This window comes from Lissotriton vulgaris, unplaced genomic scaffold (assembly GCF_964263255.1).
Source record: "Lissotriton vulgaris unplaced genomic scaffold, aLisVul1.2 SCAFFOLD_750, whole genome shotgun sequence".
NCBI classification, from domain to species: Eukaryota; Metazoa; Chordata; class Amphibia; order Caudata; family Salamandridae; genus Lissotriton; species Lissotriton vulgaris.
In genome coordinates this window covers 421170-436533 of record NW_028245030.1, presented here as the reverse complement: position 1 = coordinate 436533, position 15364 = coordinate 421170, and the positions used below count along the sequence as shown (strand labels likewise).

At 42.8% G+C, this 15364-nt stretch overlaps 1 protein-coding gene across 2 annotated transcripts in view; it reads left to right on the top strand.

The window, feature by feature from the left end:
• MCMBP (minichromosome maintenance complex binding protein) overlaps positions 1-15364 on the top strand; it is a 208545-nt gene that overhangs the window by 173334 nt on the left and 19847 nt on the right. For both annotated transcript variants that reach the window (XM_086948988.1, XM_086948987.1), the window contains exons 10-12: positions 5501-5624; positions 9453-9570; positions 10892-11057. In XM_086948988.1, the coding sequence (XP_086805114.1) occupies positions 5501-5624; positions 9453-9570; positions 10892-11057 (408 nt within the window). The remainder of the gene's footprint in view (positions 1-5500; positions 5625-9452; positions 9571-10891; positions 11058-15364) is intronic.

The following is a 15364-nucleotide window of genomic DNA, read 5'->3' as shown; positions in this document are numbered from 1 at the left end:
GGCGAGGCAGGGGCAGTAGGAGCGAAGAAAATAAATCCAATAATGCACGTTGCTGCCAGGTGGGCCAATACAGTGAAATGCAGTGCAGGGCGGGCGGCGCTACAGTCACAAGCGCTGAGGGCAATGAGATTAAACAAAAACACTGCGCAACTTTGAGAAAAGCAGGCGAGCCGATTTTAAACACGGCGCTGTTTAGTCTAATGCCACTGAAATAAATAATGCAGGCGATACCGTGAGGTTGGATTCAGCAGTGCGATCTCCAGCAAGATAGCAGCAATACAGGGAGAGGAGCAAGGAAGGAGCAACCGGTCAGGAGCGAGTCCGGGCGGTCACAGGGGCTAAGAGGACGAGGTAGGCTCTGTGAATGTGGGTGGGAGGGTCAGCAGCTGGGAGGCGGTAGCGGGGAGGAGGGGCAGGGAAAACAACAACAGCAAGCAAGATGGAGGTCAGAGGGGAGGCGAGGCGAGGCAGGGGCAGTAGGAGCGAAGAAAATAAATCCAATAATGCACGTTGCTGCCAGGTGGGCCAATACAGTGAAATGCAGTGCAGGGCGGGCGGCGCTACAGTCACAAGCGCTGAGGGCAATGAGATTAAACAAAAACACTGCGCAACTTTGAGAAAAGCAGGCGAGCCGATTTTAAACATGGCGCTGTTTAGTCTAATGCCACTGAAATAAATAATGCAGGCGATACCGTGAGGTTGGATTCAGCAGTGCGATCTCCAGCAAGATGTATCGACCACCTATTTCACGAATACCCTCCTTGAATTCCCTTAATTTCCTATTAGAACCAGTGGCTGCCAACTCGGACAACACAATATTGGGAGACTTTAATTTTCATTTAGAAAATCTTGCAGATAAAGACTCGTCCACTCTTATCTCTGACTTCTCGGCCGCTGGCTTAGAACAGCGGGTCTCCTCAGCCACTCATCAAGCAGGCCACACCCTGGATGGCTTATTTACTAACAATTCTTTTATGACTTACCCTACAGTGTTCCCGCTTATATGGACGGATCACTCGGCAGTTAAATTTACTATCTTAGTCAGGAATCATAAAAATTCATCTCCTCTCATTCGCCCCCAGATTAAATGTCGCGACTGGAAAAACATTGATCCTACCTTTTTATATAATATCCTGGAATCCACGAGACCAGAAGACATATCTGATCCACATGAAGCATCTAATAATTATGGACATTGGCTGAACAATGCCTTTAACCGCTTAGCACCTAATATAAAAATGCAGCAAAACCGTACTAAACCCTCCGCGCCGTGGTTCTCGGAACCACTAACGCTCGAAAGACAACGATGCTGAAATTTGGAGAGGCGCTGGCGTATGAAATACGACAATAATGACCGAGATACATACAAGAAAGCTTTGTCAAGCTACAAAAAATTGCAGAAAAATGTAACTTTTATAGCACACAAATAGAACTAGCTCAAAATTCGAGCAAACAGCTATATCAGGTGGTTAAAAAATTAGCCAATCCACCGGCTCTTGCCACCACAGAGCCATCTCAAATTTTTTGCAATAAGGTAGCAGAATATTTCAAGGCAAAGGTCAAAGACATTTTTAACAACTTTACTAAAAGAACTATCACTGATTCAGCCCGTTTAGAGATCCCTCTCACGTCACCGAAGCCAACCTTTGAGGCCTTCTCCCCACTATCCCAACTGTCTATGAAAGAACTTATGAACACTGTTAAGTCAGGATCACCTTTGGATCCATGTCCTCCACTCATTCTCAAACCACTATCCAATCTGATAGCCCCGCTGCTCACTAACATCTGCAATGCCATGTTTCGGACAGGTAACAACCCCTCAATCTGGAAAAAGGCCACTGTAAAACCTCTCTTAAAAAAATCAACCCTAAATCCATTATAGCCTAAAATCTATCGCCCTATTGCCTCCCTCCCCTATCCATCAAAACTTTTTGAAAAGGCAATGAACTTACAGCTGTCGAACTATATTGATCAGAATGAGCTGCTGGATGACACCCAGTTTGGGTTCAGGAAGGGCCATGTGACTGAGACTGCTCTGATAAAGGCAGCAGAGGAGGTCAGGATAATCATGGACCAGGGTGGTGCAGCGGTCTTAATACTCTTGGATTTGTCTGCAGCCTTCGACACGGTCGATCATACCATCCTGATCGACCGTGTCGCTGCAATAGGCATTCAGGGCAAAGCCAAAGTACTCCTGGCATCCTTCCTGGCTGATAGAGAGCAGTCTGTGAAGATCGGGAGTTATTACTCTCCTGATTTCACTCTGCCTTGTGGAGTCCCCCAGGGCTCCTTGCTAAGTCCAACACTTTTTAACATCTGTGTCAGACTTGGCGAGGGTGATCAAGTCATTTGGCATTGGACTGACCTCATATGCTGATGACACCCAGCTGGTCCTGGCGATCCACAAAAATGGAGGAGCAGTGGCCTCTAACTTCCAGGAGGGCGCGAGAGCCATCAGTACCTGGATGGAACAGAATTGTTTAAAGTTAAATTCTGACAAGACTGAGGTCATGGTATTTGGTGAGCTGACCCCGTCTGGGTCCCCAGTTTGGTGGCCTTCGGAGCTAGGAACCCCCCCCATCACCAGTATCCAAAGTTAGAAATCTGGGAGTTCTATTTGACAACAAGCTAGCTTTTGTCAGCCATGCCAACGCAGTGGTCTCAGCCTCCTTTTTTACCCTAAGAATGGTAAAGAAATTGCTTCCATATCTTCCCCCAAATGCAGGCAAGACCCTAATGTCCACTTTGGTATTGTCTAAGGTGGACTATTGCAATGGCCTACTGTTGAACGCGCAGGAGCAAGTTTTGAACAAATGACAGCTTGTTCAAAATGCTGCCGCAAGGATTCTAACCGGCACACCTAAATATTCATCTATCTCTCCCATCATTCGTCCACTACATTGGTTGCCGGTTAGAAGCCGTACAAAGTTTAAGGCCTTGTGTGTCACATATAAGGCATTGAACAACATTGGACCAGAATTCTTTAAAAAGGCCATTAGTGTTTACACACCTAGTCGAACATTACGCTCATCTGCAGCCCAACAGCTCCAAATCCCACGCACAAAAAAAAGCGACATGGGGAGACAAACGCTTTGTGGTTGCTGCTTTTAAACTATGGAACCTGCTCCCTCCCTATATCAAACTTAGCCCATCACTACTAACATTCCGAAAGCACCTTAAAACCTGGCTTTTTAATCCGTAAACTTCCAATAGGAACCCCTTGCAATCTGTAAACTCCAGCGCTGAGACACCGGAAGGTATTTGTGCGCTATAGAAATGTTATAAATAAATGAATAAATAAAATAAAATAGAGCATGCTATGCAGCTAAGTGGAAACACTTTGTAATATATTGTCACAACAACAATATTCATCCCCTAGACGTATCTATTCAACACATCATAGGATACTTACTACACCTCCAAAGATGTAACTTAGCCTACACGTCTATTAGACTACATCTTGCGGCCATAGCAGCATATCTTCAAAACAGACAGCATCTATATGGGAGCCCAATGATCTTACATGTTCGGGACAAGGTTGGGTGACACTGGGTTTGATTATAGCGAAGAAAAACATAGCGCAGAGATGGGGTGGAGCAGAGAGGCCTACATTGACGGCTTGGAAGAATATGGATGCAGCTATGATTTCAGAAATGGCGGTGTTTTGCAATGGGGCTGTCCTAAAAAATTGAACAAAATTTGGGGGGTATGGAATGCATATAGAGGAAACTTCTGCGCACCTTCTTTAGATAATGACGATACTAGTTCAGATTCAGAATAACGCCCTAGGAACAATGCAGGCTGTGAGAAATCCTACCTCGACTGTTGAAATAAGATATAATTGTGACTGTAAAATAATTGTAACTGTCTCTGATTGAAGGATACTGTGCAAAATTTATTATGTATACTTAATGAAAGTTCTGGTGTACTATTTTGAAATGCGAATAAAAATATTTTAAAAAAACAAAAACAGACGGCATGTATCTCAGTTCAGAGTGCCTGCTATTAAAGCCTTTATGGAAGGCCTTAAGAGAATAATTCCTCCCAGGGCACCACCTTCACCAGTGTGGAATTTGAACATTGTTCTCACATGGCTAATGGGACCTCCCTTCAAACCTTTACATAAATGTGAACTACAATTTTTAACATGGAAGGTTGCATTCCTAGTAGCTATTACTTCTCGACGGAGAGTTAGTGAATTACAAGCACTAACAATTCAAGAACCTTTCTTGCAAATGCATTATAATAAGGTCGTTCTCCGTACTAATCCATAATTCCTGCCTAAGGTCATTGCTCCCTTCCACCTCAATCCAACTGTGGAACTACCCATTTTCTTCTCGCAGCCACAAAACAGTAGCAGAAAGAGCTCTTCATACCCTAGATGTCAAAAGTGCATTGCTATACTACATTGAAAGAACACAACCCTTTCATAAGACCGAACAACTTTTTGTGTTTTTCTCACCACCACACAAGGGTAATCCCATATCAAAATCTGGTATAGCTAGATGGATTGTCAAATGCATACAGATTTGCTACCACAAAGCTAAACTTACTTATCTGTTCCTCCTAAAACCCATTCTACAAGGAAAATAGGGGCTTCAATGCCATTTTTAAGGGAACATTCCCCTAGATGACATCTGCAGAGCAGCTACATGGTCTACACCGCACACATTCACAAAACACTATTGTGTAGATGTGCAAACCAAGCTAATGCGGGCCAGGCTGTTCTCAAAACATTATTTCAAACTACTGCAACAGATAGGGGTGGTCGCCGCTAAGAGTGGGTACTGCTATACAATCTATGCACAGTGTGTAAACTGCAGCTCATATGCCTCGAACGGAAAATGCTACTTACCACTATGCATCTGTTCCTGGCATGTAGAGCTGCAGAGTTACACACGCCCACCCGCCTCCCCGGCTACCCTTGTCTGTTCCAGTATTATTTTAATTAGATACAGCTTACATGGACATCCTTCCTTTTCTTGCAAAGCTCCATCATTTCCCTAATGGTGAAAAACAATCTGAGGATGGAGCCGATGCCCATGCGCAATATGATCCAAAGGAGGAGTCTCCTATCTCGTGACTTCCAAATAACTTTTCAGGATAAAAACAAACTGCAAACATCCGGGCCCAACACTAGGTGGCGATCTATGCACCGTGTGTAACTCTGCAGCTCTGCATGCCAAGAACAGATGCATACTGGTAAGTAGCATTTTCCTTTATATTTATGGCACTTTAAACTGTGAAGAGCCCACAAAATACTGGTTACCGGAGCATGGTCCCAGGTTTAGAAATAACCCATGTAAGAAAGATTGGAATTTACCACACACATTGTGGGTTCCCCATAGTCCATCTGTGAATGTGTACTTACACCTTTGTTATACTCTTTGCAGACAACTTGGAGAAGTGACCGATGGGGAGAAGGGTAGAGGATCATGGGCAGGATTTTCGTTGTAAAAAAGTGGTCTGAACTCATCTGATCTTCTCATTTCTTCTGTAGTGGTTTCCAATTTCATGTCTGAGCTCTCTTCGGTGAGAGCAGAACTCCTGGGCTTCTTGACTCACGCCCTTTTGGGGGACGGCCTGGCAGCAGAGTACCTCATTCTCCACCTAATATCCACTGTGTAAGTATCCAGCACTGTCTGACACAAATGGCTAAAGTGCAGCTGTGGAGTATTGTGTATCCTTCTCCAAGTGGCATTGGGTGGATATTTGCCATGCTCTAAGGAGTGAAATTATACAGCATATGAGCACCTACCACTGAGATATGGTGACCTCTCCCCAACCACTGAGACGGCATTGACTGTTTTATTACAATAGGCGACTAACTCAACTTGCAGGATTGTCCGGAGGAGAGTGGTTCTGTGCCTACATACCTGTTGGTTAGTGCTTTCTTCAGCCTGAAGCACACCTGCCTAGCTTTGTACATCAAGTCTGCTTATGTTTTCAAAAGAACTTCAAATCCCCACAGCAGTGTGTGTAGCTGGTCAGCAACCTTGCATTGTGTCCATGTTACAATAATTGTGTACGGGAGTGTTAGAAGGAAATGGAACATTCTAGTGGCCAAAGATCAAACCACAACAACAAAAAAATTAAAGGAAATGTTTATGTGAACTACCTTTCAGATTAGGTTAAATCTGTGAAATGCTCTGGGCTGATATAAAAGTTAATGATCGCTGTTAAAGCCAATATCCAAAGGCAGCTGAACCACAGTAGCCAATGACTGGAGGGGTCTGTCCAAAAGCCCCTTCCTGTATCTCTGTGTATGGGTTCCTCTTTTTACCTGTTTTCCTTATCATATTACTCTAGCTACACAAATCTAAAATTTGATTCTAAATCGGTAAGTTTGCCAGAAATGCTAGGATTTAAATTTGCTAGCTAACCTCCATTATTTAACATTGGGGAAATAACCACTGCTATTGTACATTTTACTGTAACCTATGTCATAATAATGTAAACATAAAATCATTTATCAGTCTTAAATCCCATAACCCTCACACATGTAAAGCACTCAGATTGGGAGTAGCTATGCGTTCCAATTCTGACATTTTTCCCCTCTGAGGATTCGTCAATTTTGACCTTTGGAACTATAGTTTTTTCAGCTTCCAGCTGCTTAATTGGGAATACAGAATCTTTTTAATCAGTATACAATTAAGTATGATGAGCATATATCTTTCGTATTTTTCACATTAAATATTACACTTCCTGTTCCTATAAAAAAGGTATACTCGTATAAGGAGACAGCAGCTCTGGTAAATTTAATTAAGTTCATAGCGAAATCAGTGACTTTTTTTTGCCTACAGAACATGGTCAAATACTTTTTATTATTTTAACATAATTAATATTCCTCAGTGGGTCTTGAGCACCAGAAAAGAGGCAGAGCAGAAATGTATTCTTTCTTTTATTCCTTCTGGGACCAAGCATTGGTGATGAAATGTGTTATTCTTTTGATGTGCTCTCGCTACAGATGCTAGTTTCTCGCCCATGCACTTGGCTGTGCTATTCTGAGTGTCTGCTTCTGAGTTGGCCTTCAACTGTAGGTTTCAGACGTACCATGGGGCATTCTGGAACCTCCATACTGGGTGAATTATGCATACTGCTGACTCTGCTTCCTAATTAAACACTGTTAGGAGTAACTCAAGTTATAGTTCTCCTTCTTTGTTGTGGTTTCTTTCCTTCTTCAACTACACACATGAACTCTCTCTACTGTGAGATATCTGAAGATAGTCACTGCATGTGAAGGCATGCTTCAAGATCAAACTTAAAACAGTATAGCTCTTTGAGGGAGAGCAGTCTCTTTCCTGGCAGTCCCCAAGCACCGCAATTCTTCCCTCATGGTGCCTTTCCCTCCTGGCCAACACTGTAACTGATGCATAAATGAAGAAAGCCCGTGATGGGGCTTATGGGTATTCGTGGTTCGATATGGTCAACTTTGTGCCTGCGGGCTGCTGCTTTCTATTTTTGTTTAATGTTTTGTTCCTGTTTTGTTTAGGGGTGGTCACCTGGCAGCAACCGTTTACTATAGTGTATGGCTTTACCTTTTTGGGGCACCCACACACTGCAGTGGTGAACAATGCAGGAACCCCAAAACCTACGTGGTCAGCTGGCTCCTCACTCATCTGGCATACTCTTTTCCAGTACTGATTGGAGAACTAGCTTTGTTCTCGGTCCCCTACAAATTAGTCTCCCAGTGCTGAGAGGCGAGCTATTGATCTTGTTCTCCCTGCTGCCCCTTCACGCTGGATGTGCCCACAATGGCACTGCCAGTCCTGCACGAGGGAGGCATTAGTGCTGGCCTTCTCATCATGGCCTGGATACATTCCCTCACTTAAGCGTGGGCTGGAGGTTGGCTTGTAATACATTCCCTCACCCCCCAGCCCTCCCCTGTCCAAAAGAAAGGACCTCCACAGATTGGTATTTTACCCCCACTAAACTCCTCCTTTGTATTTTAGCTGGAATAGCTAGAGTTCAGGAGAAAATTGGAGACCTCTCTTTTGTGCTCAGCCTATGGAGCTTTGTCAAAAGGCGAGGCCTCACCTCACCTTTGCTGTGCTTTCCAAAACGACTCTTCACAAGACAATCTCGTCCAGAGATACCCAAGGAGCATCCTCTCACCCTTTAGTGAGTGGCATTAAAGTAAATTCCTTGCAATGAAGGATGCTATTTTGAATAGGTATGTACGTCTGCACAACCTGCATCCCTCCAATAGTACTGGAAGTATGGCTCAATCTCCATTTGATCCCAACTGCAGCTGTCTGAATGGGTGCTATATTTTTATGGCTGTGGCTCACCATACGCTACTCCCACACTGATCTTGTTTTATCCATAGAAGGTTCACTGATCTCATTACCTCAACCAAGGCAGCATGTGTGCCTTTCCACAGACTTAATAGCATCAAACAGCAGTTCCGTGAGCTGCACTTCTTTATTTGAATGCAACAAAACATACACACTTTTATTTACATGCTTGTCCTGCAAGTTACTGATGTTACCCAAACTATGAGAGGACATTTAGCATAGTAGCTATAGCACCCCTAGCCAATGGGTTCCATTGTGTTACTAGTGTGCACAGTACACTATCATGCATGTATCTCCAAGGGGCTGCCTGTGCTTTCTGAAAAAAGATGAGGTTAGGTTTAATGTGGGAATTTAACCATATGGCAATGCCTACCATGTGGCAATGCCTACCATGTGGGATCACATTCGTTGAACTTGGTGAAAATGCACATTGTAGTCCTTTTCCTGCCAGTTCCTAGTTCCAAAAGTTGATCATGTGAAATGGTTGAGCAGTGGAAAGTAACTTGCGGTAAAGGTATCTTTATGTATATTAGCTTGTGCACACTCAGGTTAACTCTGACAAACTGTGCTAAGTGACAAACTTCAGTGTGAAGGAATATAAAGCGCCCAGGAATATTTCTGGTTCACAAAGTATATAGATAGTAGAAATAACTGGACAAACCCACTGGTGAATCTTTCAAGTTTATTGACTCAGTGTGATGCAACATAATACAAACATCCAATGGATTTGTAAGAAGAACCCTCGCCCACCAACCTATGCTTCATCATTGGGTTCCCAGCTGGGCTGGCAAATGCAACCCAGCTGTGCTTCAACGCCTGAGTTACAGCGGAGAGGGTTTTTTTTTTTTTAGTCAGTGAGGTGTGTGCTCAAAGGGTGGTGAGATTACATTTGTCTCTGAGTAATGCCCAACGGAAAAACTTTATTTGTAGGGTCCTAGGACACAATTAAAATAAAAAACGGGGATATAGTGAAGATAAAACGGGGATATGATTCTTGTCACAGTATATAGCCACAGGGAGGGCACCCTAAGCTTGCCCTAATGGAACTCGGCTTTAATATGCTTATCTTGGGATTTCTTCGCATGGACCATGTTGTAGGCTAAAGTCTCACTAGAGTAGGTCCCTGTTCTCTTATTGTTCCTTTTCTTCTTACAGGTACTCACGCAGGGATGTTCTGCCATTAGGGAAGTTTACTCTGAACATAAGCGGCTGTCCCAGAAATAGTGCCTTCACAGAGCTTATGTACCGGGTCCTTCAGCAGCTCGTACCAGCGGTAAGATTGTGATTCCAGTACCATCATCTTCATGTTTGTATTTTAGTGGCCAGTTCAGTTGGAGAGTGTACCGCTACTAGGAATAAGCTGGCTTCCTACAGCATCCATTTCCATAATAAAGCTGGTCTCCTTTAGGTGTGGCAGAATGTCACGGCGTCTTTAAAGAATTAGGTGAAAGGTTTGAAATTGAATGAGAAAAGCAATAAAAAGTGGGTTTATTTGAAATGACAAATTTGAATTTCCTAAAATTTGGGCAAAGAAAACATGGCAAAGCAGATTTAAAAAGTTAACAAGCTAAAGCCAGTTAACTCCATGTTATGTTTTATACCAGAATGACAAAAATAACATGGTGGTGCATTTGAATGTGGTGTGAGGGGGCATAGGGGTGTCTTGTAGTGTATGTGTACCTTTCTTGGTGATGTTTGGAATAGGTTACATTTCTGTATGCATATTCATCAGCACATTGAATTATTTATTCAGTCTCCCAAATATTTCATGTATTGATATTATTCAGTTGCCGTTTCTTCAGACGCCACTACTGCAACTGGCGTTACCCCTAAAGGTTTCGGAGGTGAGATTTGGTAGGAGGCCAGCATGGTGAGGGGGGGGTGTAAGAGGTCTAGTGCTCTTGGAACCACACATTGACACCCTAGAATTTTTAATTTTTCCTCCTATGTCTTCTTTCAGCAGAAATGGCGTGAGTCGTAATGTGTCTGTGTCTAGCTAAAGAGGGGACTAAGAGTTACCAGTACAAAATTCACCTTAGCCAGAAAATTTTACTGAAACCTACACTACAGCTTTCTGTGCTGTTCGTGCTCTCTGCAAGTAAAAGCTCCCTGCATTGTAGCTCTCTGCTGGGTATGTGGTGTGTTTAATTGGGAGAAGCCGCTCCTCAGTGCACTGTATGTGAGGCACTTACTCTGTAGGTAAAGGAAGCCTACTCTGTGGTATGACAGTATATCATCTCAGTCAAGGACAGTTGCAATGCTGCTGTCTTCAAGATGTGCTCTAAGTGAGGAAAATCTTGTAATCACTGTTACTTAAGAAACCTGAAAACATCTGTGAAAACAAACATCCCATCTGATGAACACCTAGCATTGCCACCCTATCACTCCCTCTATCCAGTAGCAAGGCAGCGTATGTCCAGTTCCACAACCACCCCCAGCAGCTCCACGTTTCCATGTGCCTCATCTGTCATTTCACATTCTCAGAAAACCACAAATCCTGCTTCCTAATTGCTGGAAAAATAATAGACTCCAAAACCATATGGTGAAGGCTTTGTCTCAAATGTAGGTTCAACTTGCTGTATGTTTTCTTGCAGTCATACCATTTGCGAATGACCATACAGAACATGAATGAGTTGAAGTTTATCCCACGCAAAGACTACACTGCCAACCGCCTGGTAAGCGGCCTCTTGCAGCTGGCTGGGAACACATCCCTCATGGTGGATGAAACCTCTCTGGAGCAAGGACAGCTAGACACATTAGGTGAGGTGGTGCATAATATACGTGGGTAGACTTGGCATGAACTGTACAGTGCTTAGAGAAACGTGGTTAACCATTGTTTAGGAACTCAGTAAGTTATTGTACATGCATTCTGTTACTGCGTTCTGCATTCTACGTGAGTGGATGCTTCCTTTCATCCACTCACGCACCCATTCTTGCTGTCGCTCACTTGCACAACCACAATAAAACTCAAGCAAGCTCAACAACATATGTGTGTGAAATTAAAAGTAGAAAAAAATGTGCTGCTGCTTAAACATGGTGGACTTGTGCTTGCATTAACACATTTAGCCATAGCAGCAGCAGGCTGCCGAGCGATGGTATTATACCTAGAGTATCATTGTTTTAAACTTCCATTATAGCCACTATGTTTAGAATCAGTGTTCTGGCCATCTATAAATGATTAAATAGTTGTACACTATAGACCAGCGGTTCTTAACCTTTTGACTTCTGCGGACTCTAACTGAACCATCACTGGAATCTGGGGTGTTTGTTTGCTGTACTTGTGCTGCTCACACGAATCAAGCTAAGGATACCAACTAATTTTATTTGCCTCCAATATCCAATCCCTTAGCTTTTACAGAATGCTTTAAAGGTTTCAGTTTTAAACCTAGTTTCTTAATGTATGTATTTAATTATTCTGTAAATAACTGATTTTCCAAACAGTTGTGACCTCAAGTAGGTGTCGAGACCCTAGGTTAAGGACCTCTGTTGTAGACAAATACTATTCCATGATTGTTGCCTTATCTAGAGTCTGTAGCAGCACAGGGTGAGGCATACTGTAGATTAAATGAAAGACAAGTGAAAAGCATCTTAGCATTGTCCAGCGAGCTGTAATATTCTCTAAAATCTAAACAAAAAAGCGAATGGGGACCACCAAAGGGGAAAATGGAAAACTAACGTCCTGGCAATAACGCACACTCTTTTTCCAGGGAAATGTGCATGTGTTCAAACAAATGCCATAATTTACAGGGCAATCGAGAAGATGGCACTTGTAGGTGGCCCACTGCCTGTTAGATTTATGCTGCCATCGATGGAAGCAGTGTGTAATTGACACTCCAACAGACCAATGACAGAAGACGGCTGACTAAAACCTATGTCTGTATTTGTATGTGCATATGCCATTACCTACCATGGTAATTTGTAAGATTCTGTCTAACAAAACACCTGCCTACTGGTTTAGCACAGTGTAATACTAATCATCCTGTAAAAGCCTATTGCCTGGTTATGTTATGGGGGATTTATAGAGAGCAACTACACCAACAGGTCTCTTGGCGCTGGGTTAGGAAGCCACCAGTGGTAAAGGTCCATGATTAACTGTATGTGTAGGGGTAGAGCCATGTTTTCAGCTGTTTCCTGAAACATATCTAGTCTGTTGCTTGTCTGATGGTGATTGGCAGAAAATTCCAAAGTTGGGGTCCTTGTATGAAAAATTTGACCCTCCTGTCCGTTTGCGTCTGAATCTTGGGACCACCAATAGATTCATTTGCGCGGATCTGAGTGATTTTTGAAGAATATCTGTGAATCCTTGAGGATAGGTAATTGGGGCCTATGCTGTGGACTGCTTTAAATAAGATGCAACCTGTTTTGAACATAGATCGTTGCTCCACTGGGAGCCAGTGAAGCTCATTCATTAGTGGCCTAATATGGCAGCGCCTAGGTTATTGATAAATGATTCTGGCAGCTTTGTTTTGAATCCTCTTTAGATGGTATTTTTGGTTACTCAGGAGACTTGGGTAGATGGCATTAGCATAGTAAATTTTTGACAGAATTAGGGTGATCATTTGAAAGTTGGCCCTTCTACTGAAGAATCTTCGGATTCTCCTAAGTTGGAGATGGCAGGAGGACATGACCGACCTTACCTGATATTTTATGGTTAGTTCCGCATCGATTTGTATGCCAAGACTTTTTAACGTACTCTTGGGAATAGGTTCGGAGCCAAGCTCCTTTGGCCAGTGAGCAGGGGTCCAGTGGTTGTTTGTAATTGGGAATGACCGTCTCTGTTTTATCAGAGTTAGGTTTTAACTAGTTGCAGTTCATCCGCTTTCTAATGAGCCGCATAATATTCCTTAGAAACTCCTTGGAGTCAGCTGTCTCATCGATTGGAAAAGATCAGCTGCATGTCATCCGCATGATTGTCGATTTTAACCTTTTTTTGTTGTAGAAAATATGAGGGGTCGAATATAGATATTGGAGATAGGGAAACCAGGAGGAGCCCTGAGGTACCCCACAGTTTGGGCTCATCATGGCAGAGCTATATGGTGAAAGACAGACTGATTGCTTTCGGTCTTTTAGGAAAGATTTCATTTAATTTAGCTCGACACCTCTGAGACCCGCTGCAGCAATTCAATCCATTTAGATTTATAGAGCGCAACTACACCAACCGGTCCATTTAGACCCTATGATGAATGGTGTCGAATGCTGCAGACAAATCCAATAGAATCAGTGCCAGAGTACATCCCTCATCAGTCTTTTCTTTTAGGTTATCCATGACTGATAGGATGATTGATTCAGTGGAGTGGGAGGGCCGGAATCCTGACTAGTTGGGGTCCAGGAAATCAGTTTCTTCTTTGAAGGAACTTATTTGTTTGGGAAGAACAAATTCGTTTTTGTATATATATATGGGGGGGGGCAGACTTTGGTAGAGTTAGATTTTACTTTACTTAGTAGGTCCATGAGTTGTTCTTCGTTCTTTGTTTAAGCAAGGAAAGGTGACCATGGTATTGGGATTATTATTTTCAGGTAGATTTTGCATATCCTTATGACTAGAATCAATAGATTTTTGTATTTTCTTTATTTTGTCTACGAAGAAAAGGTTTGTCATCACATAATTTCTGCCAGGGGGTCATGGGTGGAAGTTACTCGATCAGAGTTAGATAAATCTCTTACTATGTTGAAGATGTCCTTTGCTTTATCAGAATTTATGACTTTAGCACCTGCTTTACACAACAAATAAACCAGGCCTGCTGCTTTTATTATAACGTTTCACAATAAACAGATCAAACCTAAGGAATCTGACGTAACTATCACCAATAAGGCCTGCATCCCTTATCATTGGTTCATCAATCTAACTAGCATGGGTCCACTGAATTGTGTATTGTATAAGCTGGCAATCATTTTCTTTTAAAGGAAGACCACAATAAACAGACGAGGGATTGGCCGCAGGATCTCCTTGTGCCCCAGCCCCAAACATGGCTGCCGCAAGCAGGCGGACGTGTTATCATCTGATAAAATTGACCCACATGGATAATCTAATAGGGGTTCTCAAGGGTATTGTGGTTCCAACTGAGTCACTAATAGCTGAACTGAGTACAGCACCTGGAGAGCTGCTGAACACTGAGAAGGAGTCAGTCACTACAGCTAGTTGTGGGGGGGGGGCTGCCCCCAGAAATTTAGCTGAAACATTTACAAAGGAAGCACTGTAACTACCTACCACCCTTCAGATAGCTAAGTGGAGAGTGTGATGCGAACTGCAATTAAAAGTGATACTATAATAGATCATGCTTCACAAACCTTTCTTCTCCGAGCTATATCATGCAACACTGACTAGGAAAGGTGTCCTAAGGGATGAGAAAAACAGGTTTGGGGTAAAGACCATTATGGTGTCATTTGGTTTAACAGCAAGGCAGAGGGTGGTTTTCATTAGAAATAATTTTTTGTTGCCACAACTGAACTGAACCATGAACTTCAGGGAAAGAGTGGACAACAGATATCACAAGGTGACACGGAACAAGACTGCAGTGTTTGTTGATCTGGGGTAGCTGTTCTGCAATCGTAGCAGGGCAGGACATCTGTATAATAGGTGATAAGCTAATGTTTTTGGATTTGTTTCGATGTTTTACTTTGAGTTATTATTACACTCTACAAGTAATGTTTGTGTTTCAGGGCGTCGTGTTGATTATTATTCAATTCTAGAATACACTGGATCTCGATTTCTTCATTGGTTATAATTGGGAATTGTGTATTGTCCTTCCATGTCATATTGATACATTTTAGTTATCTGCTTTATGTTGTGCGGTGATAATACAATTATTTAACTCTGAAAATAGACATAAAAGATTTAAGCAAACTATCATTGATCCGCATGTCTCCTTCATCCATATTTCTGTATTTGGTAAGCAGCAGCAAGATAATCTGTGAGATAGTTCCAGCTGCAGATACTTCACCTTCTGAATTTCGACCTGGCACTATCGTGCACCACCCCTGTGTACGAACATCAGTTCCTTTCTTTCCATGGTCAACAATGCACATCCGGAGCCCTGCTCCCATCTACTCCTTGTCTGTGTTTACCA